At 40.1% G+C, this 27476-nt stretch overlaps 1 protein-coding gene across 1 annotated transcript in view; it reads left to right on the top strand.

Moving 5' to 3' along the window:
* Positions 1-27476, top strand: part of USP13 (ubiquitin specific peptidase 13) — a 151801-nt gene that overhangs the window by 53925 nt on the left and 70400 nt on the right. The window contains exons 4-10 of the mRNA XM_004478961.5: positions 3053-3174; positions 8354-8496; positions 9846-10030; positions 20729-20823; positions 21748-21935; positions 25990-26061; positions 26446-26539. Of these exons, the coding sequence (XP_004479018.1) occupies positions 3053-3174; positions 8354-8496; positions 9846-10030; positions 20729-20823; positions 21748-21935; positions 25990-26061; positions 26446-26539 (899 nt within the window). The remainder of the gene's footprint in view (positions 1-3052; positions 3175-8353; positions 8497-9845; positions 10031-20728; positions 20824-21747; positions 21936-25989; positions 26062-26445; positions 26540-27476) is intronic.

The raw sequence follows: 27476 nt of genomic DNA on the forward strand, positions 1-27476 counted from the left end.
TGGGGATCCAGAGAAACCCTGCCCCTGACAAGCCTGGCTTGGTTTGCCAAATAATGCTGGTGGAAGGTGTGGGTTCTGGGCTTCTTGGCTTATGTCGCATAAAAGAATTTAAGGACTTACTATGTAATAGGCAAGGTAGTAAAGAGTTTACTAAGAAACAAGAAAACGAGAAAAGTACACGGTCTGATGCATGGACTGCGGGCATGTTGCAGAATGAGATGTGCCTCTATGACATTTATTTATTTATTTATTTTTACCCCCCATGTCTCCCTCATCCCTCTGTTCTTTGTGCCTGCTTATTGTCTGCTTGTTGTATCTGCTCATTGTCTCTGCTCATCTTGTTTAGGAGGCATTGGGAACCGAACCTAGGACCTCCCATGTGGGAGGTGGGCACCCAACTGCTTAAGCCACATCTGCTCCCCCTCTATGACACTTTTGGTCATGTTAGTTGTCAGAAATGTAGAGAAAGTGATGATGATGGTGGTGGTGACCACTGTTATCAAATCAGATCCTATGCTAGGTTTATAGCTAATAAATGTCAGAGACAGATTGTTTTGACTCAGTTTATCTAGCTTTTTTTTGGCTAGAATTTAGATTAGCATTAAGTGAGAATAAGGTTTAAATATGTAAGTATACTATATGAACCAAATCTGTACACAAAAACAAAAGTTTTACATTTTGGTAATTTAAAATTATCATATATACAGTATTACATCAGTAATAAAGAATATTTTAAGAATACAAAAAAGTTCACCTACTCATCTTCATTTGCTCTGATTTCCTTCCAATTTTTGTGTATTGATATAACATCTATGAAGTTATTTTTACAGTAAATTTTGTATCTTAGCATTAACATAGCATAAACATTTTCCATGTTTCTTCATAGTCTAAATAAATACCATTTAACAATATTTCATGGAGTTGAACACCATTTTCATTGAACATTTCGGTCCTATTTTTTCTTATAGATAATGGGGCCTATAAATTTTTATAACATAGAGAATGCCTTTCTTTCTTTGAATTATTTCCTTTAGATAGTTACTCCTTAAAAGTGTAGCCTATAATTTTAGCCTAATTTTTAGAATCATCTTTAACATTGCTTTTTTCCAAATTAACCCCGTATTGCTTTCTAACAATGTTGTTTGGTTCTTTATTTTGGCATTTTTGATTCTTTAAAAAATTATTTAGAATCTTTTATTAAGATGTTCAGATTGTGTATGGCCATATGCCTTTTCCCCCTTAAAACTACCTTTTAGATATCAAGAGTGGAGCCATACACAAAAAAGATAGTAGGTATTTGATTGGAGAACTACAAAAAGGCAGAAACCGAATCCAGGCCCTTGGATTTTCAGGCAGTTGCTCTAACTAATAAATTGACTTCAATCGATAGAGCCTGTATGTTTGTGTATGTGTGTTTGTGGGTTTGTTTGCATGCATATAGTAGAACGTAGCTCAGTAACTCTTTGTCACTATAGTTGCAAACATGTAAATATACAAACATGATCTGGGAATTTGGCATCTGTGAACAGGAGGCTGAAAGGTCTATATAAATATTGTGACAAGACATTTCCTTGGGCCTTCACCTAACCTTTACCAGGGATTAGCCAAGCAAAGAGGTGGTGACTTGAGAGACAGCAAGCTAAAGGAGCTCATCTTTCTTACTGGGAATTCTCCATGGTCTGAGGACAACGGGACTACTCACATTATGGGGTTTTCTGCTCTAGTTTATTATGCAATATTTCAATAAATCTTAGAAAGAGATGGTGGGGAACTGAAAGCAAGGAGGGGAGAGGGCAATCTTATTTTAAAACAATAGCTACCATATGTTGACTCCCTGTTATATGTCAGATACCTTGTCTACAATTGTTTATTTAACCCTATATAAATTGTGGAGATAAGTATTATTTTCTCCGTGCTGCAAATGAAGAAAATAAGGCTTAGAGAGTCTGTGACTTGCCCAAAGCAACGTTGAATTTTAGAGCCAGAATTGAAACTGAGTTTATCTAATCTCAAAACCATATCCTGTCTTCCATATTACACTGTTGTGAAAACATTCCAGCCCATTCTTGTGAAATCAAGAGCGAAATACCTGAAAAATCATAAATATCAGTGTATTTCTTTAAAGCTCTTTAAAATTTGAGTATCTAGTATACATGGTTATTGTCATTGTAAAACTTTATGATATGGCCTACATTTCTTTTCTTTTTTTTTTTTATGGTGCCGAAGGCAGATAATGAGCCCAGGACCTCGTATGTGGAAAGCTGGTGCGCAACCTATGAGCCACATTGGCTCCTCTGAGCTGGTTTTCTCATTTGTTTGCTGTTTGTTTATTTTTTATTTTATTTTTATTTTTAAAGATTTATTTTTATTTATTTCTCTCTCCCCTTCTCCCCCCCCTCCCCATTGTTTGCTCTCTGTGTCCATTCACTGTATGTTCTTTTGTGTCTGCTTGCATTCTTGTCAGGTGGCACCAGGAATCTGTGTCTCTTTTTGTTGCGTCATCTTGTCGTATCAGCTCTCTGTGCGTGCAGCGCCACTCCTGGATGGGCTGCGCTTTTTTTACATGGGGTGGCTCTCTTGCAGGGCCACATTCCTTGTGCGTGGGGCTCCACTACACTGGGAACACTCCTGTGTGGCACAGCACTCCTTGCGCACAGCAGCACTGTGCGTGGGCCAGTTCACCACACAGGCCAGGGGGCCCTGGGTATCGAACTCTGGACCTCCCATATGGTGGGCAGAGGCTCTATCAGTTGAGCCACACCCGCTTCCCTGGGACCTCCCATGTGGGAAGCAGGCACTCAACTGCTTGAGCCACATCCGCTTCCCCTTGCCTTTCTTTCAATATCTGTCACTTATAAGTAAGTATATATCATAGATAGGAAAGGCCTTTTTATTGCTGGTTTAGGCCAAATGGATGGGCATGTCAGAGAGAGAATTATTTAAATGCCACACCCTTGATATTTCATCCTTGTGGATTTCTGGTTTTCCCAGTGTTGCCTCAGCATGGAATACTGCTTTCCTCACTTCTTCTCTGTTTTTGTTTTCTCCTCAGATCTAGATACTGATGATGATTTAAATAGCGACGATTATGAGTATGAAGATGAAGCCAAACTTGTTATATTCCCAGACCACTATGAAATAGCACTACCAAATATTGAGGAGTTACCAGCCCTGGTCAGTGAGTGTGCACGGCTGCTAGCTAGATGCGCGTGACTCTCTGTGTCAGGTGTGTGTGCGTGTGCAGTGTGTGTGCACTCTGGGGGGTGGGGGGTGGGGAAGGGGGATGGTATGAGAGAAGAGGATAAGAATGATGAGCATGATCAGGAGCATGTTGCTTCTTTTCTTGTAAAGGGTGACGGCTCGGTAGCTTGGACCCTACAGAGCCTTCGCTGCCCATTGCTCCCGGAGCTGGGTGGGCTTTGTCGATCCCTAGGGGGCTCTCCTCCAGGATGGGCTGGCTCCTGGCCGCTGGGTCAGTCACAGTCTGTGGCTTAGATTTCCACACTGTGCGGTGGAGATGCGCAGGGCTGCTGTGGAGGGGCCATCTTCTGATCAGAGGCGTGGCTATATTTTTAACCTCTTCTACACATTGACCTTCCAGGTGAGGTTTTGTTTAGAAAAAATTAAAGAGCCCCAGTGCTAAAACAACAGCAACAATGTGATTATGAAACCAGCCAAATAGTTACAAATCACAGGTCTGCAGGAGCTCTGTAGTTCTGTGAGGCTACTTTTTTAGTTTTGCTCCCTATGAAGATGAAGGCTGCTTTCTAGGTTTTAAATATTTTTAGTGGTAAGTTTTTCCCCTTCTCTTCCCTTCTCTTTTCTTCCTTTTCTAAATTTGTGGAGGGGCCTTCATCTTCCTGCAACACTTGAAGCTGGGGGCGATGGTACAGAATGGCCAGATTCTGTTTTACTTTGCTGCTTGCCCCTTGCATGTAGGTTGAGTTCCTGTGGGGACCCTAACCATTCCCTACTCTTTCCTGTTTCCTCCATGCCTCTCCCAGGCCATCCTTCCTTCCTGTTTCATTTTCCCTTCTTTTCACTCTTTTCCACCCTGTGCACATGCTGGCTTCTCAGAGCCTAGCCACAGATGGCAGTGGGTAAGGGGCGAGTGAGCACAGACAGGCCAGTTGGGTTTTTTTCCTCCTCTAACTTTCCCAGAACCAAAGCCAGGTCTCTGGGTTCCAGAGCCTTCTGGCTGTTGTGTGGCTGGGGATCTGCGGGCACCTGTTCACTTGTCCCTGCTGGGAGGGTACATGTGTGCTTGGGAACCCATGTCAAAAGGGACCAGGTTTCTACCTTTCACCTCTTTTTCCCCTGACCTACTGTAAAATGTACTATGAGACTGTAGAAATGAAAGTTTTGTGTATTTAACTATTGCAGTCTTTCCTAATTTCCTAATTTGTACTCCTTTTGAGTACAAAGTGCATAGTAAGTGGTGAGTAACATATCCAGAATTAAATTACCTTGTGTTAAACTATGTGGCTGTTACAAAGGAGAAAATATGTTAATGGACAAAATGGTCTTATATCATCCCATTACCTGAAATTATATACTACAGCTTATATCTGTCTCTCTACTATTGAGAGGTCTTCTTGCTCTTCTTTGATATAAATCTCATTTCTGTTGTTGGGAAAGAAGTAAATAAGAATATTGTGAATAAATATCCTGAGAAATGGTATTGTCCTTATTCACTCATTATGAAAAAGTCTGTATGTGAAAAATGTTAATAAAAAAACCTTTTAGGTACATTTAATTATTTCTACATTCAGAATATAATTTGAATTGTGAATATTCATTAAAAAGGGAAGTGTGAGAGAAATATGAACCCAGTAAAATATATTATAATTTTTAATAATCTTTTAAAATTAAGGAGATATTTTGAGATTTTTAAGGAAAAAAAAAGGGAGTTATTTGGAAGGTAGGATGAGGAGATTGAAGAAAAAGTCTGTATTTATCTGATGGTAACTGATAGGATTTATCTACATAAAAGATGCTAGTTACTATATTTTCTTTTCATGCTTTTGCTACATTTTTTGTTAATAATTTAATAACAAAAATTATTGTGCTCAAAATCACCCAGTCAGGTGACTCTTTCATCCTCTCTTGAGCTTCCCAACCCAGAAAATTTCAGTTACAGATAGTTACTATAAGTTCTACCAAAACCTAAACCATCTCTCAATATTTTGGTGTTCACAGTGATACAGCATTTTGGACTCAACAGGAATCTTAGAGCTTGAACTCCAACGCTCTTAGTTTAGACATCAGGAACCTGAATAGGGTTGTGCTCATAAATATTTAACAACTGGTTCACTGTTGGGAAAAGCTGTGCTTTGTAGTGTTTGCTATTTCCATGGTGTAACTCTCCCACCATGGCCAATTTCAGGCTACCCATGGGATATCCCTGCATGCAACCTTGGAAAGAGAGTACAGTAACATACCCTATGTAGCATCTCCACCATTCAGATAACATAGGTGTAAAGAACTCAAGAGCATGTGGATAATAGTAAGATGTAGTAAACAATTAGGAAGTGATGAGTTCTGAATATTTATTACCTTTTAGAAATATAATTTATTTAAATGTAAATTTATATAATTTAATTAAAAACATTTTTTTTGAGGTACCTGGGGCCGGGGATTGAACCCGGGACGTTGTATGTGGGAAGCTGGTTCTCAACCACTGAGCCGCATCAGCACCACTGAGCCACACCGGCACCCCTGAGTTAGTTTTGTCATTTGTTTTGCTTGTTGTTTTTTTTTGTATATTTTTTAGGAGGCACTGGGAACTAAACCTGGCACCTCCCCTGTGGGAAGCAGGTGCTTAACTGCCTCAGCCACATCTGCTCCCCTATAATTTAACTTTTAATGATCGCTTTGTTTACCCCCCATCCTTCAGCATTTCTTATAACAATGAGCTCTTGTGAGCCAATTTGAGGCAGCTCCAGCACATCATTGAACTTGAGGCCTATGGGAACTTGGATTGGAGCCAAGATTAGTACAAGGTCTTTCCCCCCCAATCCAGATAATAATTACAGGCAAAATAGTTCACAGTATAATTATAATCTAACCCATAAAAAGGATCTTTATGATTTTAGAGGAATTTTTGAAAACACTAGATCAGTGCTTTACAGTGGCCCAGAAGACTAAGGAAATTTTGTTGGGTGCCACCAGGAAGGACACTGAAAGAAAAGAAGAGCATTATATCTGAATCTTAGTCAAAATTATTGTGCATTGCAAACCAGAATAATTTAAAGAGTATAACGGAGGTGTTGAAAATCCAAAGGAGAACAAGGAAATGATCCAGGCAGTCAATGAAGCAAACAAGAAGATTATACCAGGCCAGACTAAAAAGATGAGGACATTGTAAGTCAGGATGCCGAAGGCTGGATGTCCAACCCATAAAACCAGGAAGGGGCTGGTGGTGAGCTCTGTTATCTAGGGCCATCCCCGGGATGGGGTGGGAGACGAATGCCAGATAATTGGAAAGAAAGGCTAATTTATACAATAACACCTGTGGTGGGAAATGAATGAGAGTATCTCTTTTAAAAGGTTTAAATATATTTAAAAATGCCTGATCTGTAATGGATTATAAGCTTTTTGAGGGCAGGGACCTTTTCCTTATTTCTCACTGTGCTTAGCCTGGTGTCCTCAGTTAGTAGATTTCCCTGTAACCTTGGAGAGTTTTAAGTTGGGCAATTATAGGATCTAATTTTCACAGCAGATCACTGGCTGCCGAGAAGACGGGTCAGGAGTGGAATAAAGGAGACTTGTAAGAAGGCTATTGTGCAGCCACCTGAGTGACCCATGATGGTGGTTGGAGCTAGCATGGGTGTGGTTGATATGGAGAAGAGGTAGATCCAAAATATTTCATGTGAAGACGTGATAGAATTTGCCCTTAGGCTGGAGGGGCTGGGATGTCAGGTGAGGGGATTTTCTTCAGGGTCTCTTCCTCAATTCTGGGGTCAGTTCTTGGTACTACCCAGGGAGGAGCATTCTGCATAAAGTTCAGCTAATTTTGCTGCATGTTAGTAAAGTTGAGTGTCAGATTTTTAAAAACAATTTAATTTTTTAAAACAATCCAATGGCACCCATCAACACAATCAATGTTAGAATATTTTCATTATTCTACCAAAAAACCCGTACTACTTAGCCATCACTTCCAAACCCTCCAGTCCTCCCAGCTATAAGCAACCATTAAATCTGCCTTCTATCTCTATAGACTTGCCTGTTCTGGATAATTCCTGTAAATGAAATCATCATACAATATGTGTTTTCTTTGTGAGTGGCTTCTTTCACTTAGTATAACTTTTTTCAAGATTCTTCCATGTTGCGGTAGGTATCAGTACTTCATTTCTTTTGTGGCCATATGATAATTCCATTGTATAGACATACCATGTTTTGTCATCCATTTCTCAGTTGATTGACATTTTTGGCTATTATGAATAGTGCTGCAATGAACATTAATATACAAGTTTTTGTGTAGATGAATGTTTTCATTTCTCTTGGCTGTATACTTAGGTGTATTGTTGCCAGGTCAAAATGTAACTCCGTGTTGAACTTTTTGAGTAACTGTCAAACTATTTTCCAAAGAAGTAGCTGCACAATTTTATATTCCCATTAGAACGTAAGTTTTTAAGGACAGCTAGGAGCAGCTTATAGCATTAAGCAAATAGCAAATATGATTATAGGCATACTGCCAGTTTCAGTCAGATTTGGCAGAAACTGTTCTTCTCCAATCCCTTTGGTCAGTTGGTGCCAAGCTTGACATCATAGATTTGCTCTTGATGTGGAATGATCTGGCACAATGATACCTAGGCATGTCCCTGTCCAGGGTCACATTTTCTATCAGATTATGAAATGTAGCCATGCTGCTCATATTCCGTTCAAGTGCCCTTGACCACAAGCCTTTGTGTGATGAGTTGAGGATATTGGATATCTGGGTGTGCATTTGTTAGTAGGAAAACACACCACTTGGGTAAATCTAGGCATTCTCATACTTCATTTCACTCGCTCTTGTAAATTATTTACATCATGCTTTTCACCCTAATTGCTAAGAGGTAGGAATCATTCAATATGACCTCTATGCTTGAGTTTGCAAATTGGCAGATGGATTGGTTCCTTGCTAACTTGTGTCATTATCGATACTACAGACTCTAGGCTGGGGACAAAACCTAGCTAAATCTAGGGGGATAGTGCTGGGGTCAGGAAGCTGGGGTCTTGTTCTTGTGGTATTGTGCTGTTTGAATTTTCTTGGGTTAAATGGTATTTATTAATAGTTTATATACCCACCCTCTAGCAGTTGCTGTTCCCTCTCAAACTGTTTTTATATGTTACATCTGGATTTGTCTTATAGGTAACAATTGCTTGTGATGCTGTTCTTAGTTCAAAATCTCCATACAGGAAGCAGGACCCAGACACATGGGAAAATGAATTGCCTGTATCCAAATATGCCAATAACCTCACCCAGTTGGACAATGGAGTCAGGATTCCTCCAAGGTGAGAATCAGATCGCGAAATGGAACTTGACTCCCTAAAACTGGCCAAAGGAGTACTGCAGCTCTGCCTCTTTTCTGAATTAGCAGCTATATGTTTTCTTAACAAATGCCTTCTATTAAAGATAAGCTAAAAACTATTCCTAAAACTGTGTGTATCTTTGTCATAGGTGCTTCCTCGCCCAGTCCATACCCCCTAAGCCCTCCCCACCCTAAGGCTTCCAGGGGTAACCAGCTAGGCCTGTGCATGGCAGTCAGAAATGCCCCTGCCCTGGGAACAGCCCTAAGCCATGAGTGGTGGTGTGCATTGGTAAATACCCCAGCTTCCCTTGCTGCTCAGATGGGTAATTATCTCCCAGGGTGCCCCAGATGGACTAAGCCCTATCCTCTGTTCGTCGATGCCCCTTTTTCGGCTTTCTTCTCCTCCCTGTCTCACTTTCTCACTCATGTGGTACTTCCTGGGATCACCTCCCAAATAAGGCTTTTGCATTCAAATCCTTGTCTTAGAGCTTGCTTTTAGGGAACCCAACTTAAAACAGTCTTTTGGTCTCCACATGTTTGGCTGTAATGCTCTTTGGATTCCATTAGCATTTCCTCTTCTGGGGTGCTGATGTGTCTACAGAGACAGGTACTAGAGGGAAGGAGCAGGTGGGTTTAGGAGGGCATCTGGTCTGGTTGAATCCTGACTGGGCTGCATTCATGCTCTGTGGGGGTCTTAGGAAAGGCACCTTACTTCTGGGCCTCAGTTTCTCCCTTTGTCAAAATGGGAATGGTAATGCTGATGTTGAGGATTGATTATTAGAATTAAATGATAAAACTTCTGTATGGCACCTGGCACCTGGCACCTGGCTGGCATTTAGTTAAGTTGGTTTCTTTTCTAATTAGTTCACATTTGCAGTGTAGTAGGGTTTCGTTTAAACTAGTTTTCCTATGGTTAATGCTGTAGAACTTCAGATGTTTAAACTCATGAGATCCTTAAAGTTTTAAACTTGTTCAAGCTTTGCTTTCCCTCACGTAGGAATTTTAAGGAAATGACTTCCCTTTCAGCCCCATGTTTGGTGTTGGTGATTTGAAGAAAATGAGCCTTTGTGAGGAGCTGGTCGGTGTCCTGGAGGCAGGCTGGGTACTGGGTGGTCCTGCTGCTTGGGAGGGTTTGCGGGGTAGTGGCAGTAACATTTTGAGGGGAGAAAATGAGGAGGTAAAGATCTTGCTTGGGAGCCCAACACTAGGTTGTTAATTCCACTGAACATTTCCTAACATTCCCAGCTTGAGAAACTCTTCGTTTTTAGATGTTTGTTTTCTAATCACACCTTGGGCTCCGTCTGTAGTAATTGCTTTTCAATGATTTTCCAGTGGTTGGAAGTGTGCCAGGTGTGACCTGCGGGAAAACCTGTGGTTGAATCTGACTGATGGCTCTGTCCTGTGTGGGAAGTGGTTCTTCGACAGTTCCGGGGGCAATGGCCATGCTCTGGAACATTACAGAGACATGGGCTACCCTCTTGCTGTGAAACTGGGGACCATCACCCCTGATGGGGCAGGTGAGTGCACTTTTAACACATTTGGGAATGAGTGGTGGCTTCCTCTTAGATTCAGCAGGGCTACCAATCCAGTCACCCCTAGGTTGGAGGGAGTAGACTTTGGACTCAGACAGCCCAGGTTTGCATCCTGATCCTACCTCTTATTAGCTGTGAGATCTAGGGCAAGATGTTAAATCTTTTTAACCTTCAGATTCTTCATCTTGAGGGTAATCATGGTACCTCCCCCATAGGTTGGTTAATGTGCCTGAAGCTTTAGCCTGGTGCACATAGTAAGGTCTTAATAACAGCTGCTATTGCTTTTTTCATCTTTCTGTATGCCTCTTGCCTAAGAGGACAGGAGCAGAAACAGGTCTTGTTAAGTTAATGTGCATTATCAAATCCACCGTTAGAACAGTAGGAGGAAGTTGTAGAATGATGAGTATCATTTCGGGAACAACTGGATTAATTATGGAGAAGATAAGTTTTCACTGACACTGTGGTAAGGGCCCTTGATACCTGCCTGGCAGTAATGGTGTTCACGTGCCGTGATTTCTTTCCCACTTGTGCTACCAGAATCAGTTCTGTTTCTTTTTTCCCTCACACAGGTGGCGTTAAAACATTTGTCTTTGGCTATGCTTTTACCGTTAATTCTTCCTATCATTTTGTGAGGGAAAGGATTAATAATCATAACTCTTAATAATCATAAATTTATTTATTTTATTTTATTTTTTAAAGATTTATTTTTCTCCCCCCCCCACCCCGGTTGTCTGTTCTCTGTGTCTATTTGCTATGTCTTCTTTGTCCGCTTCTGTTGTTGTCAGCAGCACGGGAACCTTTTCTTTTCGTTGCGTCATCTTGCTGTGTCAGCTCTCCGTGTGTGTGGCACCATTCCTGGGCAGGCTGCACTTTCTTTCGTGCTGGGCGGCTCTCCTTATGGGGCATACTCCTTGCCCGTGGGACTCCCCTACGCGGGGGACACCCCTGTGTGGCAGGGCACTCCTTGCGCGCATCAGCACTGTGCATGGGCCAGCTGCACACGGGTCAAGGAGGCCCGGGGTTTGAACTGCGGACCTCCCATGTGGTAGACGGACGCCCTAACCACTGGCCCAAGTCTGCTGCCTAATCATAAATTTGAATATCAAGTAGACCATAAGAAAACATTTCCTATCATCATTGAAAACACGGATGGAAAGCACAGATCTGGATCAATATCCAAGTCAGTTTTCTCCACCTTTTCAGGCTTTAGCCTCTGTTTCTTCTTTGCTTTAAGGTAAAATGATGTTTTAGGAGAAACATAAAAGTATCACTTTTCACTCTTTTCTCTTTGATCTTTCAATCAATTGAGCCAGCCTGCTCAGAGTTAATTGGCCAAGATGTTTTCACTACTGATGGTACTTTTCTCACCAACCATTGCTTTCTCATCAAACTGGTGTAGTCTCTCATTTGTTTTAGAATTGGGATCTGATACTTGGGTCATGTCAAGATTCTTTGTCTCAAGTTTTGGAGAAGTTTCCTGCTTCCAAAATTTAGTGGAATTATTTTAGCTCATTAAAAAAATGTAAGAGTCCCAGATGTTGGGACCAAACATTGTCCCTCAAAGTAAATAAACATATACCTAAGTCAGGTGTAAACTTAGCTCTTTTGCAACTTAAATAGAAATTCAAGATATGCTGTGGATTCAGGCTTATGGTATGGTGATTACATGTCCTTGGTGTTTGAGAAATTATTATTGAATGAATGTTGTATGAAGTTTGCTCCTTGTCCTTTTAGGGGATTCCAGAAAGTTTTACAATGTAGGAATTCTATTGGATAAGATTGCCAAGAGGAGAGTATTTTGGAATTTCATGCTTTCTAAGCTGTCTTATGTTGTGTTTTTGTAGGACCAGTTATTAGATCCCTTTCTCAGAACAATCTGTCCAACACTACAATTATTTGTATATATGTGACTTAGTTCTCTTTCTATATTTTCATTAATTTGACAGTAGGGGCTATGTTATACCCATCTTTGAGTTCTATACAAAAACCTTACACATGGTAGGCTCATTTACTTATTTTTTTAATTTTTTAAAATTTATTTCTACCACCTCCCCCACATAGTTATCTGCTCTCTGTGTCCATTCACTGTGCGTTCTTCTGTGACCACTTCTATCCTTATCAGCAGCACCAGGAATCTGTGTTTCTTTTTGTTGCATCATCTTATTGTGTCAGCTCTCCGTGTGTGCGGCACCATTCTTGGGCAGGCTGCACTTTCTTTCGCGCTGGGCGGCTCTCCTTACAGGGTACACTCCTTGCACGTGGGGCTCCCCTATGCGGGGAACCCCTGCGTGGCAGGGCACTCCTTGCGCACGTCAGCACTGCGCCTGGGCCAGCTACACACAGGTCAGGGAGGCCCCAGGTTTGAACTGTGGACCTCCCGTGTGGTAGGCGGATGCCCTATTCATTGGGCCAAGTCCACTTCCCCACATTTACTTTTATGTGTTACATGAAACAACTGTATTTTAGTTTGCTACCAATGCAAAATACTAGAAATGGGTTGGCTTTTATAATGGAAATTTATTTGGAGCAAAAGTTTACAGTTCTGAGGCTGTGAAAATGTTCAAAATAAGGCATCATGAAAGATGCTGTCTCACCAAAAGTCAGCTGCTGTGACCCTGGACTCCTGCCACATGGCAAGGCAAAATGGCGGCCAGTCTTTGCCATCTCCTCCATGTTCAAATTCTACCTGAGCTCAGCAAGGGGGGTGATCAGGCATATGGCTCATCTCTCGCCTCTGGGCCTCCAGCCTCACTCGACTCTCTCTGGCTTCTCAGGGTTTCTCTGGCTTTCCACAGCTGTAGGCTCTTTGGAGTCCTCTCTAACATGGCAGGGTAAAATGGTGGTTCTCTTTCTCTGTGTGTCTCTGCTTTCAGTCCTCAGTTAATTTAAGACTCTGGTAAAGGATTAGGACCCATCCGGGGTTCTGCAACCTAATCAAAAACCCTTAACTGAAGTGATCTAATCAAAAGGTCCCTTAACTGAATCTAACCAAAAAGTTCTGTGTACAATAGCTTACACCCACAGGAATGGGTTAGCTTAAGAACATAATTTTCTGGGGTCCACAAAAGACTCAAATCAGATCAAAACAGTATATGGCATTTAAATAATTAGATGTTAATCAAACATATGTTACTAATAAAGCCAAGGGTTAATTGTGTTTTCTAAGTACCTTTAATTTTCCAGAAGCTTTTTCTCTAGTGGGAACTTATTTTCAAATTGCTGTGTAGAGTTAATCTAAATTTTCTTTTTCTTTTAACTGGAGGAAGGAAGTTTTATATTTCCCTCTTGATTATACAAGAAGCAGATGTTCAGTGTAACATATTTGGAAAATAGAAGCATTTAAAGAAGTAAATAAAAATCACTATTAATACCACCCTACAGAGTAATCACTGTTGACAGTTTAGGTATGTTTTAGTTTCCTGGGCTGCTTAAGCAAATACCATGATATGGGTTGTCTTAAACAGTGGGAACTTATACGCTTATGGTTTAGAGGCTGATAGAAAGTACAAATCAAGGCATCATCAAGGCAATACTTTCCCCCCAAAGACTGTGGTGTTCTGGGACTAGCTGCTGACAGTCTTTTGCTCCTCTTTCACATGATGACAAGGCACATGGTGGTGTCTGTTGGTCTCTCCCTACTCTACTGGGTTTCGCTGATTTCAGCTACTTGCTTCCATCGCTTTCTTCTTCTCTCTATGAATTTCATTCTCTTATAAAGGACTCCACTAATATGGGTAAGAACCATCCTGATTGAGGTAGGCCACACCTTACCTGAAGGAGCCTCATCACCATCCCAGGGTCCATAGGATGGAGAAATAAAATATGGATTAGAGAAGATTTATTGATATTCTATTATGGAACTATTGTGACTAATAATGGAAGAAATTGTAGCATTGATGTGGAGAAAGTGGCCATGGTAGTTGCTGAGGTCAGGGAGAGGGAAGAAGAGATGTGATGTAGGGGTATTTTTGGGACTTGGAGTTGTCCTAAATGATTTTGCAGGGACAGATGCTGGACATTATATATCCTGCCATAACCCACTGAATGTACTGGGGAAGAGTGTAAATTACATTGTAAACTCTTATCCAGGTGGTGCATCAGTGCTCCAAAATGTATTCACTAAATGCAATGAATGTGCCACAATGATGAAAGAGGTTGTTGATGTGGGAGGAGTGGGGTGAGGGGGGTGAGGGGTATATAGGAACCTCTTTTTGAATGTAACATTTTTGTGATCTATATATCTTAAAAAATTACAATTAAAAAAATTGATAGAGGTGGGGGGGTAGGCAGTGGGGTATATGGGAACTTCTTATGTTTTTTAATATAACGTTTTGTGTGATCTATTAACTTTGAAAAAAGATAATTAAAAAATAATTTTAAAAAAGGTCTTATTTAAATGGCCTCAAACCCACAGGAATGGATTAAATTTAAGAACATATTTTTCTGAGGTTCATACAGCTTTGAACCACCACATGGTATTTCCTTTCAGTCTTTTTCTTTTTTAAGGGCTGTCTTGGTTCTTACACACACGTATGCAAACACACTATCCTTTTACAAAAACTGGATCACACTGTTTCAAGTTTTATTCCTTATTTTTCTGTATTTAACATGAGATACCATTTTTTCATGTCATTAAATATAAGTATTACATGGTGGTTCCCTAAATCATTTCCCTTTCCCCTGTGAGTTATGTTTTTTTTTACTTTTCTGATGAACATCCTTGGATGTATACAAATCTTTGGTTGTTTATCTGTTTCTTTAGGATAAATTCCTCTGAACAGATGGTTGAATTTTTTGAAGATCCAGTTGCTGAGTATCTCTTTAAAATAGATGTAACAATTTACATTCCCATCAGCAGTGTATAGGAGTGCCCCTTTCAACAAGTTTTTGACAATTTTGGGTATTAAGACTTTTTAAAAATCTTTGCTAATCTGATTAGATAAAAATGGAATATTGTTTTAATTTGCTTTGCTAATGAGGTCGAGCATTTTTCATAGCACATTTGGCTTTTAGTTATTTTTGTGAATTTGTTAGGCTGATTTTACAGTGGGCATAAGTGTGGACATTTTTCTTATTAGTTTTTAAGAGCTCTTTTGCTATTGAGAACATTAACCCATTATTTGCTGCAGTTGTTACATATTTTTTTGAGTGTGTGTGGAGGGAGAAGTTTTCAAGTTTTCCTTTTTATATAATTTATATAATTTATATAATTTATATAATTATATAATTTTATATAATTTATATAATTGAGAAATTATATAATTTCCTTTTTATATAATTTCCTTTTTATATAATTATATTTTATATAATTTATATAATAAAAAGTTTTCCTTTTTATATAATACCATTTTAATTATAGAAAGTATAAAACACTAGGCAACAGCAATGCACATTATAACTCTGTAAGGGAGGTTCTTGGATTTATTGAGCTGAAATAATGTTCACTTTTTGTAAAAAGGTTAGGATGTGATTCCTGCTTATGTTATGCATAGTTTTATCACAAATCATCGTTGTCAGTGTAATCATCATTCCATATTAGTTTATGGGATGTACCAATTCTATTTTACTTTTCTTTGACTCTGTTTAATATATTCCTAGCCATGACTTATTATTTATTTAAAAACCAACTAAAGTAATAAGAGCCTATGTAATGTTTCCCAAAATGACTGCTGATGAGCCATGTGGATGGTGAGGCCCTGGAAGGCAGGGTGCTGCCTGTCCGGGGATGGGGTGGCCCCTGCCTGGTGAAGGTACCACTGCTGAGGGTCTGATCTTCCACACTCATGAAGCCCACTCAGCCTCAATTACACTCAGCAGAGATGAAGTCTCAAAGTCAGGTTATTTATTTTTTAGTTTATGATGATAACCACAACTGCCACTAAGTGGGATGTTTATGCCTGCTTGACCAGCACATTCCTTTCTTGTGGGAAGCTGAATTATATTTAGAAGATTGTTTAGTGAACATGGAATCCAAGAAGGTTGTGGCCGCAAATATTTAATGGTAGTGTGATCTGATCATCCTGGTTTCCTTCTCCCCAATAAGGTTCTACCTGTTCAGTGACAAATGCCTACTCATCCTGAGGTCTCGGTTTAGATTTTAGTTCTTGCAAGAAGCCCTCGTTCCCTGGGCTAGGTCACTGTGGTGGCATGAGTAGTAAAAATGGGACCCATATCACATTCTGCTCTGGATCCATGGGTACAGCAACAAACAAACCGAGCAACAGATCACTACACAAATAAATCAACAAAGGCTTTTTTCTCTGGGAGGAGACATTGGCTTGGCAAGGGTGAGGGTCATCTTGTGGAAGGGAATGAGGTGGGATGGAAGTAGAGGGAGTACTTTTTTTCTTTTATGATGCAAACTAGTTTACTTAAGAAGATGGAACTCTAACCCTTTGAGTCATTGTAGGAGAGTCTTTCAGAGACTGTGAAGAGGCATTTGTAGAATTGCCCATCCCACTGGCCCCTGCACCAACTCACTATCATGTCAAGTTAGTCTTTCTTCTTTAGCCATCTTCATGCCTGACCAGACGCCATGAGCTCTTTGAGTTTCTTAAAGGAAATGTAAAATGACTACTTCATTTTAGTTTTGATCTTTCTTGAGCCCCTCCTGTGTGCCCCATGCTGCTGCATTGTAGCATTTTTCAGAAGGTTCTATTCTGTTTAATGGTGATAGGTCACCTAATACAGCAGGGCCTGTGCACCGTGTTTGTTGTGCACCATGATTTCTCTAGCATCTAGCATAGTCCCTGGCACATAGTAGGTGTTCAATAAATACTTGTAGAATAAATGAATGGAACATCAACAAATGTCCTCCTCTGATTTGCCTTTCTTTCCTGCCCATTTTCTCTTTTCTTTTTTCCTTTTTTATTGCTGTTTTTTAATTCTTATCTGCTTTCCCTTCCTGGCTGCAGACTGGGTTTTTTCATACCTGGGAGAGATTCTCTTTAAAGTGATTGTGCTTACTTCTGGCCTCATTGGTTTCGTGTTCTTCTAGTTTAATTGCTGGGACATTCTCTTGTTTCCCTTCTTTCCCTCTCTGTGGCTGATGATGGTGAAGAGATGCGGTGTGGGTAGACAGAATACCTCGAAAAGAAGCTTTCCTCATCTCTTCTCTGACGTATTACTTGGTGTTTGACCAGCAGTTGTGTTTGTCTCTCCACTTGAACTGTGAGATCAGGACAGTGAATCCAGCTTCCCTTGTTTTGTTTCTCTTTCTGAACACAAGTACATTTTGAGGTACATCTTTACCTCCCTCTCCCTTCTGCTTTCCTCTGTGTGAATCTGAGGGCAGGATTTGGACTTGTACCATCTTCTGGATCATAGGAAAAGAGCCATAAGTCACATAATTGATCCACAGCAAAGGTGTCTGCTGAGGTCCTTCACACCAACCAGCATTTCTTCTAAGATTATTTGAAATGCTAAATTTTAAACTTAGGAGGGCAGGGACACTATTTGTCTTATTAAACATTATATCCTTAGTATGTGTATATATTTGTGGTGCTTTGTAAATATTTGATGAGTGTGATGAATGACTGAGTGAATTGGTCCATGTGGATGAACAAGGAAGACCAGTTACATACTCTAATCTTAACAGCATACCCTCCAGGAGAGTAATTTTAATCTTTGAGAATTACTTTCCAAGCATTTTCTTCAACCAAAATACTATAATAGGCTTGAAAAAATTAGAAAAGCAAAAAAAAAAAAAAAAAAAAAAAGTATTATTGGGAATATTCTCTTTAAAAGATAACAAATTATTACCATGTTGGTATGATTTCTTACAGACCCTCAGTGTTGGTCTTAGTCTGTGTCTTGATTTCTAACTTTTTTCTTAATTAATTTTGGAACTAACTTACTGCACATAGTATTTTCTAACGTGCTTATCACATCAATGGGATAGTCATGTTCTAAAAATTTTCCTTTGCCTTTTCTATGGATCTCTGCCTCTTTTTGTGGTTTAATGTCATTTACGTTCAGATAAAATAGTGACTTGTTTACTTCTAATATGAATATAGTTACTTATGAAATACTGCTTGTCCCATTCCTGGGAGGACTCCTTCATGAACATCCTAACTGTGATTCTTGGCTCCAAGTTTTTAAGCCACGTTGGGGGATAAATGGGTAAATGGTACTCTTCAGGCACTACTTATCTACTATAATAGTTTCTGAGGTAAGACCTGGTTTTGCTAAGCTGAAGTTGGAGAAAAAAATGGATGTTTCCCAATGAAAAACATTATAGGGCAGCATTTTCACACATGGGTCCACTTGAGATTTTTTTGTCTATAAATCATAACAAATTCTTCATGAATACAAAGTTTTGAAGAATCATGGTTACTCCTTAAATAGTTTTTGTCACTGGGGAAAGAAGCAACCCTTGCATTTGTTCAAATTATGTCTTATCTTTGGAGCATCTTAGGCCTAGAGGCAGGAGACTTAAGTTCTCAGTGTGGCATTAACCCAATAGGTTATGCACTGTGATTTTGATATAAAGTGTTAGCCAGTGCTGATAATGCCCTTCTAGCAATTTTTATTATTTTCTAACAGCTCTGATAATTAGAGACATAAAGTCTTAAGTCTTTAAAGCTATCCCGCTAGTTAATAATAACCACCGTCAGTAGTATGTAGTGACTACTGTTTTCATCTTCTAGCCGGTATTTGAGTGGTAGTTCTCTGTCACTTGTTTAGATTAAAAATACTGTTGATATATTTGTTTCGAGTCATTGGGTCAAAGATTTTTAAGAATTTGATTTGATATTAACTTTAGATATTTTTTTCTTAATTAGCATAGGGATTTTGTTTTTTATTTTTGAGAGCACCGAATTATATTGAAAATAGCAATGAGAGCTGCCTTCTACAAGTTAAGAATGGATCCCCAGGGAAAGAAGAGTGTGCTATAAAATGTTTGATCTGTGAAAGTGAGTCTGTAGGTATCTGAGTTGGGCTCTGACAATCAGCACCGCTTCTGTATGTTAATTTTAAAAAATTTTGGTGGTGTTTTACTGCTTCTTGGACAGTCTATCTTTGTCCTTTAGAGTGATACCTTTTAATCTCTTTTCCTCATAATGGATTTTGTTTTTCAATTTTAAGAGTGAAGAAATTTGGTCCTTGAGTTTCCATTCTTATTTAGGGAGTACAGTGCTTCACCAAGTCCGTTGTTGTCCTGAGATGTCTTTGAAGTAGCCTGGTATAGAGGGAAGAGGACTGGGCCAAGAGTCAGAACACCTGGATTCTTGGCCACTTGTGCGGTTTGGGGCGAATCATTCGACCTTTATGAGCACCTTTTCCTCATCTGCAGAATGGGCCAGGGAATGCCTATTCTCCCCCCTCATAGTGTGCTGTGAGGACAGATAAGGCAGGGGATGGGAGAGCTTTTGAAAACTCTGAACAGTGCTTTTCAGTCTTTACTGTGCATCCGGGAATCTAGGTAAACTGCAGATTCCCATTCACTCGATCTGGGATGAGTCTGATATTGTGCATTTCTAACAAGTTCCCAGGTGATGCCGCTTCTTTGAGTCTTTGAGAAGCAAGGCTCAGTCTAGCAGGGGTTCTTAACCTTTTTGTTCCACGGACCCCTTTGTCAGTCAGGTGAAAACCACGGAATACTACTGTAGTTTATTGTATATGTTCATGAGTGAAGGAAATGCTACATTTCAGTTAGAGGTCAGAGAGAATAAAGATACTAAGTTGAGTTTTTTCAATTCAAGCTCACGGACCCTCTGAAATCCTTCCACAGACCCCTAGTTAAGAATCCCTGGAAAGCATTCTGCAGCTGTTGTCAGGTGGGAAGTGGTGATCCTGAGGAGAGGAGCTGCTGCCTGCCTTAGCACAGAGCTGTCAGTACTAGTGTGCTCTGAATAGGTAGTGGATGTGGCCAAGATGTGGATTCCTCAGCCCCTGGGCGGGTGTGGGTGGAGGCTGGGAGAGCACCTGGGGTGCTGGAGCCACCTGAGTTACCCTGGGGTGCCATATAGACCTCAGTCTCTTCTGGGTGTCCTGGGGGGTAGGCATGTTTGGAAGCACTGCACAGTTCTCACAACTCTTTGACTAGCTCTGTGAGGGGTGGACCCTGAGGTAGGAAAGAAAGGGGTGAGGGGGCAAGAGGGAAGTAGAGATTGGTGAGGTGGTAGGTCTGAGAATGTAGTGGATTCCACAGACATAATTTTTTTGTCCTTTATCTGACCCCCTGATCCAGCCATCCAGCTGCCCCTGAGGGCCTCTGGCATCTTTCTCTTCCCCCATGGGCTCTCCCTCCCCGTGGGCAGGTGACTGTCACAGTTCTCCTCCTTTGACTTCCCTCTTTCTGAACCTATGGGTATGTCAATCTTAGAGTTATGCCACTGTGGTTTTGGTAAGCAAAATCAAGTGTTAGGCATTTATATTCGTCTAATTTTCAACTATTTTAACTTGAGGCACTGTTCTTTTTTTTAGAAAACTTATTTTTTGGCCTTTCTGAAATATTAAAAAATTTAATTTGTGGGTATATTTACAGGATATGCCTATTTGTTATGTTTATTGTTTTATCATCTATCTTTCCCTCAGTTGAATGTAACTCATGAGGGCAGGGATTTTATTTTGTTCCTTGATATATCCCAAGCTTGGTGCATAGTAGGGGCTCAATAAGTATTGTTGAATATTAAATGACTTCATTACAGATCTCAGTGCATATTTTCTCTGCACCCCTAGATGTTTATTCTTTTCAAGAAGAGGAACCTGTTTTAGATCCTCATTTGGCCAAGCACTTGGCGCATTTTGGAATCGATATGCTTCACATGCATGGGGTGAGAACGTCTACTTTTGCTTCTGTTCCAGCCTTGTGGGGAGGGAACTGTTTGGTTTATTTAATATATAATTCTTCTAACACATCTCTGTTTTATAGAATTTAGGTTTTAATTGTTGCATTTACTTCTCAAATACAATTAGTATTTTCTCTTTCTTACTCTACTAGTTTTTTATATATTGATAAAAATGGCACTAAATTATGTATTGTTTTTAGTTTACCTGCAAAATTTCTGTCTCCTCTGGTGGAGAGTTACATAAACTACTCATTGTTCAGTAAAGGGAGAAGGTACGGGGAGAAGATGACCTTTAAAATTATCTGTGACCAACATCACTTTAATTAATTTTAGGCAGGGAAGCAGAGTTCCTAGGCAGTGGAAAGAATAAACCAACACATTATTGTTGATGGATAAGTTTTACTTATTTAATATTGTATTTTAAAGTTTTATCTTCACTATGTAATACTGTTCTTCTGAGGAGCTATTTCAAGTATGTGTATTTAACAGTTTCCTCCCAGCCCAGTTCATCTCTCTCTCCTCATATTCTTATTCTCCTCTGCCTCCTCTTTCTCACTTATATCCGCTTTTAAATTTAGTCTTCTCTTCTCCTCTCTAAACCTCCCTCCTCGTCTGATAATACCCTCAGGTCCCATGATTTTTGTCCTTATTCCTCTGTATTCGCTTTGCCTTTTATGAAGTGTCGCATTCTCTCTTCTCTTGTAATTATTCTACTTGCATCTTTCTTTTCACTTCCTGTTCGTCTTTCTTCTTTCTCCTATCTCTTTCCCTCTCAACTCTTTTAATTAGGTTCTCTATTTGGGAAGGAAAGGCAAAAACATCTACCGTTTTTAGAAATAATTCATAGGATACGTTTAATGAACATTAATCACACTTAAAATTGTTTTTCTTTCAATGAATTTATCCCAGACAGAGAATGGGCTCCGGGACAATGACATGAAGCCACGGGTCAGCGAGTGGGAAGTCATCCAGGAGTCGGGCACGAAGCTGAAGCCCATGTTCGGTCCTGGGTACACGGGCCTGAGGAACCTGGGCAACAGCTGCTATCTCAGTTCTGTCATGCAGGCCATCTTCAGCATCCCAGAATTCCAGAGGGCGTAAGTGCCTCCCACGGCTCCCCTGGGCACACAGCACTGCTCTCTGTCCCCTCTAGATCCAGCCAGTCAGTATGTACTGGGAGAGCCCATCTCAGTCAGCTTTAGGTCATTTTGCCACATAATCCAAGGTGTGACTTCTTACACTGAGACTGGGCAAGAGGATTTGGACAGCGTTTTGGTTATTGCATGAGATAAGGAGGGCTTTATAAACGTAAAAACATTCTATGGGAGTTGTTATTATTAATAATGATTTCTTTTTTTAGACCATCATCCATCATCCTGTGTACCAAGAATATAATAATCATTAATCCTCAGAACAAACTTGTGAAATAGGTTGTTTTAGTTTGCCAAATGGTTGCCAATACAAAGTGCCAGAAATGAGTTGGCTTTTCAAAGGGGATTTGTTTGGGGTACAAGCTTACGGTTCAAAAGCCAAGAAAAGGCCAAATCGAGGCACCATTAGAGGTGGTTTCTCACCAGAGTCAGTACTGGTGATCCTTTTGTCTGGGTATGTGGCAAGGCAAGATGACTGCCAATCTCTGCCGAGGTCTCTGCCTTCCCCTTTTGGCTCACTATCTCTCGGAGCCCAGCTCCCTGAACTCAGCTGCAGGCAACCAGGCATAGGGCTTGTCTGTTTTTGGGTCTCCTCTATCAGTGTCTCGGCTGCTCTGCTTTCTCCCTGAGTTCAACTGTGAGCTATCAGGTATAAAACAGAGCTCATCTCCTCTTGAGCTGCTCTGTGAGCCCACCCTCTTGGGGGCATTGCACTTAAACAATCCTTACTCAGGTGGCAGGATAAAAAAAAAATGGCAGCTTCCTTTTTTTGTGTCTGTGTCTATGTCTGTGTCTCCATTTATATCAGACCCAGCAAAAGGGTGGAAACTCAACCCACAGGAATGGATTAGTTCACAAACATAATCTTTCTCTTTTGGGGATTCATAAAATAACCTCACACTGTCACATAGCTTCCCTTCCTATAGATCAGGGGTTCTTAACATGGGGTCTGTGAGCTTGAATTGAAATTCAAAAAAACATTATTCTTGTGGGGGCGTGTTGTTGTGGTGTGATATATTTATTAAATAATACATGGATGCAATGAATGTCTCATGATGATGGAAAAAAATAAATAATACATGGTATAGTGTGGACTTAGTAAGTGGTCCATGTAACAAACAAGGCTAAGAAACCCTGCTATAAATGGACTAGGAGAAATTTAGTGACTTTTCTAGGAATATCTCCCTGCTGGTAAGTCGAGTTTCTTAGAGGATTTAGGGTTTTCTTTTTCTTTTGCTGCTCAAAGCATGGCTACTGGAGCTGGTACATGGGCTACTGGATATGGATCTGTGATGAGAGAGATGCAGAACTGAGGATGAGAGCTGAGAAATTTTTCTAGCAATTTGACATTGCTCTGGCATTTAATTTTTCTAGTAATTTACTTTTACTATATATTTTTTATGAAAGTGTCATCTTCATGAGTTGAAATAAAAATAAAGCTGGTCCTTACCACAGATAATTTTGGAAGCACTTATACAATGTGCTTCTTAACATGCATATACAAGACTGTCTTCCTCTTCCCACACCCAGGGGTCAGAGTATCTTAGGTTGTGCTTTGGACAGGTAGCCGCAGAGCCCGGGAGCTGGGCTGTGCTCTCCTGGGCAGCCACTGCACAAATTTAGAAAATAGTTACAGTGTTTTCCAGAGTGTGTGGGTTTACACCTTAGTGCAAGTATGGAAGAAGGATACGTGACCACACACTGATGGGTGGACAGCGTGCTAGGAGTAAATAGCACAGGGCAATTTTCACCCACATGGAGTCGAAATCCTAATGGTTTTAATAGTGGTTAGTCAAAAGTATATCAAATATCCTTTTACTTTCTCTCCTGATATTTGAAGACTTAGCAGTTTTTTCAGTTTTCTGGCTTTGAAAAATTTATGGTCAGTTTTTCATGTCTATTTTTCATTCTTTTCATCCAGCCGATAAAGAGGGAACTCTGCTCTGCTTAGCAGTGTGCTGGATGCAGAGCATTCAGTGGTAAACAAGAGGACATGGTGACTGTCCCCATGGAACTCAGAGTTCCGTGGGGACAGACATTAAATACATAATCACAAGAACAGCTTCATGGTTATAAACTTGATAAATTTTGTGAAGGAAAAGGTAATGAGGTGGTTAGTCAGTTCTTCATTTTCACAGATTTGGAGATATATAAAGACAAGATTAAGAGAGCTAATGATTTCATTACTCTCCTTATATTCTTTATAATATTGTTTATTATATTATTAAACTTCAACAGCAAATCTGGCTTGATCTGGAATCCTTGGAAGGCATAAGACAGGCTAAGGTGATTAACATGGGAGCTGTGGGCCTTTTTGGTCAAAGGAAAATGCATCAGAACCAAGGGGGGATGGGGACACGTATGTCAAAAACTTAGAGAAGAGTTTAGTTCCAAAGTTTGGCTTATCTATTGTTTGGAACTTGGTCCTTTGACAATTTCTAGGTGGAATTGTTGCCCTACTAGCACATCTGAAAGTCATTTGAATGGGACTGCTCCAGAGAAGTGTGTCCTGCTAATTTTGATGTAGTTACATAATATGGAATATGAATTCTGAGTTCGTGGACAGGAGGGGGCTAGAAGTTTCTGTCTGTTGAAGGATCTGATTAGAGGTCATTGCTAGGGTTTTATTGCAATAATGCCTCTTCTGTTGGGTCATAAGTAGTGTCTTGGTTTCTAAAATTGGAAATTAGTTATGTGATTATGTGATATGAATTTATCCATTGAACAAATTTATTGAGTCCCTTTTACATGCCAGATGCTGTTCTAGTTCTGGACATACAGTGATTTAGGTAAAGGCTTTGCCTTCATGGAGATTACATCCCAATAGGTAAGACAAAAAATAAACAAGAAAATGAATAAATTATATAATTGCCATCAGTGAAACATGCTGAAAGGAAGTCAGCTGGCATTGGGTGTAGGGAGAAATGGAAAGGTGGGGAATGGGTCTTGTTTTGGGTAAGTGCTTAAGCAGTTGATTTTTAATCATACCTGAGAACGAACCACCAAGCAAGGATCTGTGAAAGAGCATCCCAGGAAAAGAACAGTAGACGTCACAATCCTGGAGCAGGTGTGGTTTCAGCAGCAGCAAGAAGGCCAGTGGTCAGGGCATGGTGGACTGGGGGAGACGGGGGAGACGAAGTCAGAGGGCAGGGCAGGGCTCATGAAGGACTGGCAGAAGGACCTGCTTCTGGGTTCTTCTTCCTATAGCTCTCAGGTCCGGGGAATCAAAGACTGAAGAAGGAGAGATGAACAGCACAAAGCAGAGGATGCGGAAGAGGAAATGAACTTAAGATGTGAGAGGAATGAATGTGTGACAAGATTAGTGATGGGTGGATAAGATTAGTGCTGCTTTGCCAGGATAAGTGAGTTAGAAGGAGGGATTCTGTCAGCGGCAGCTGACGGGGACAATACAGCCAGCAGAGGGCTCAGAGCACTGCTTTGGCACCACCTATCAAATGGAATTAACGATATTTAAGACCTTCCTCAAATGGTTGTCACAAAGATGCAGCATGCTGACGTGGGGAGCCCTCAAAAAAATGATAGTCATCACTCTTATGATCATTATCCATATTGAGATTATTGGAACAATTTCCAACCTTACCATTTGTTTTTAAGGTGGCAGTTGTGCTGACACAAACTGACCAGTGGTTCTCGACTCTGGCTGTATGTTAGGATTAGTTAGGATACGTTTAAAAGAATTCCAAATCCATGCCCCACTGTAGATCAATAAAATCAGAAAATCTAGCCTTTTTTTTTTTTTAAAGAAACTCTTCAGGTGATTCTAGCATGCAGCCAAGGTTGAGAATTATTGTTAGAAACATAAACATTTTAGGGAGGTCCATGAGTATGGCTACAAGGCAGGATCTCAGGAAAAACTTTCCCTGAGGTGGATAGTTTATTTTGACAGAAAGACAAGAGGGTCTTATTGAGAATGGTTGTTTATTTTGGTTCTGTTCTTCTCTTGGTTCCTATGTTTTGACTGTCGCTTCTCCTTTTCAAGGTATGTAGGAAACCTTCCGAGAATATTTGACTACTCTCCTTTAGACCCGACACAAGATTTCAACACACAGATGTAAGTGCCGTCTTGCACTGTATTTTTGTTATGTTTTATATTTCTTTTTTTAAAAAAAGGATTCAGGGAAATGTTCATAGTGGTTAATTGCAGAATTAAAGGCAATTCTCTTTTTTTCTTTAATCTTAAAACTCTTATAAACAATTATATGTTAACTTTTACAAGAGGAACTTTTAAAAATTATTTTTAAAGTACAAAGAGAAATTTGAAAAAGAAATCAAGTGTCAAACAGAATCAAATAAGTGAAAGAAGTTATTTGTGAATAACTGGAATAGAATGTTCTATCTAAAAGGAGCTGTACTTATTGAAATTCATAGGTAGTTTTAATATCGCTAAGGGAAAACAACAATGACCTTTTTGTTTTTGTTCTTCCCTCCTGCCCAGGACTAAGTTAGGACATGGCCTTCTCTCAGGCCAGTATTCAAAACCCCCGGTGAAATCTGAGCTCATTGAACAGGTGATGAAAGAGGAACACAAGGTATGTGTCAGAGTGTTTGCCGTGTTGCTATATAGGTAGGAGGGACCAGGAGCCAGAATGAGGATTTTTCCTTTATTGGTGGCAGTAAATTTAGCAAGCTGTCATAAGAGCGATTTCATTTTGTAGTCTAGGGTGTTTGTCTGCATAGTCTTACAATTTATGGTAATGATTAACTAGGGTTGAGGTTTCTAGGCACAGTCACTGCATGGATTATATATCTGTGCCATCATAAACAGCCTTCAGAAACTATGTTCTTTATAAAATAGAGCTGAGATGGGAGAAATAAACTTTTCAAAATAAGAACATTTCCCCTAGGTAATACAATCTATTTTTGGTCCTTGTAGTGTATTATTCCTCCTAAGCCTCAACTTGTTAATAAACAATCCAGTCCCTCTTCAAAGTTGAGAATTTAGAATTTCTGGGAAGGCATGGGCAATCCTTATTTTTGGTACACTGCCCAGGGAGTTTTTAAGCACACTCAAGTATGAGAAACTCAGATGGGTATTGAGTCACTAATAATTGGTAGAATGATTGAAAGACACGCATTGTCTTCTATTAGACCTGCTTTTCTGTATGCCTGCAGGATGGGCCACTGGCATTCCCTGGGCCGTTCCATCGCACAACTTCAGAGGGCACCACTCACAACATGGTCTTTATGAATGGTGTCCCTTGGAATCCTGCAGTGCATAGCTTACATGGCTCCATTTGCTGTTTTTGGCTCCCATTGCCACAGATGTCCTATATGGAACACATACGCCATTTCCCTAACACCTGCTCTGTCTTTGGAGTGCCGTGTTTTAACTTACTGAGCAAGTTCTTTCAATTCTGTTTCTTGTGTTTGACCTCTGTGCTTGCATCTTAAGTCACTTGACCTTAACTAATACTTGTAGACTGACAGTGAGAATCAAGAGTGAATAAACTGCTCATAATAAAGGCA

The sequence above is a fragment of the Dasypus novemcinctus genome, chromosome 4 (genome assembly GCF_030445035.2).
Source record: "Dasypus novemcinctus isolate mDasNov1 chromosome 4, mDasNov1.1.hap2, whole genome shotgun sequence".
Lineage (NCBI taxonomy): Eukaryota > Metazoa > Chordata > Mammalia > Cingulata > Dasypodidae > Dasypus > Dasypus novemcinctus.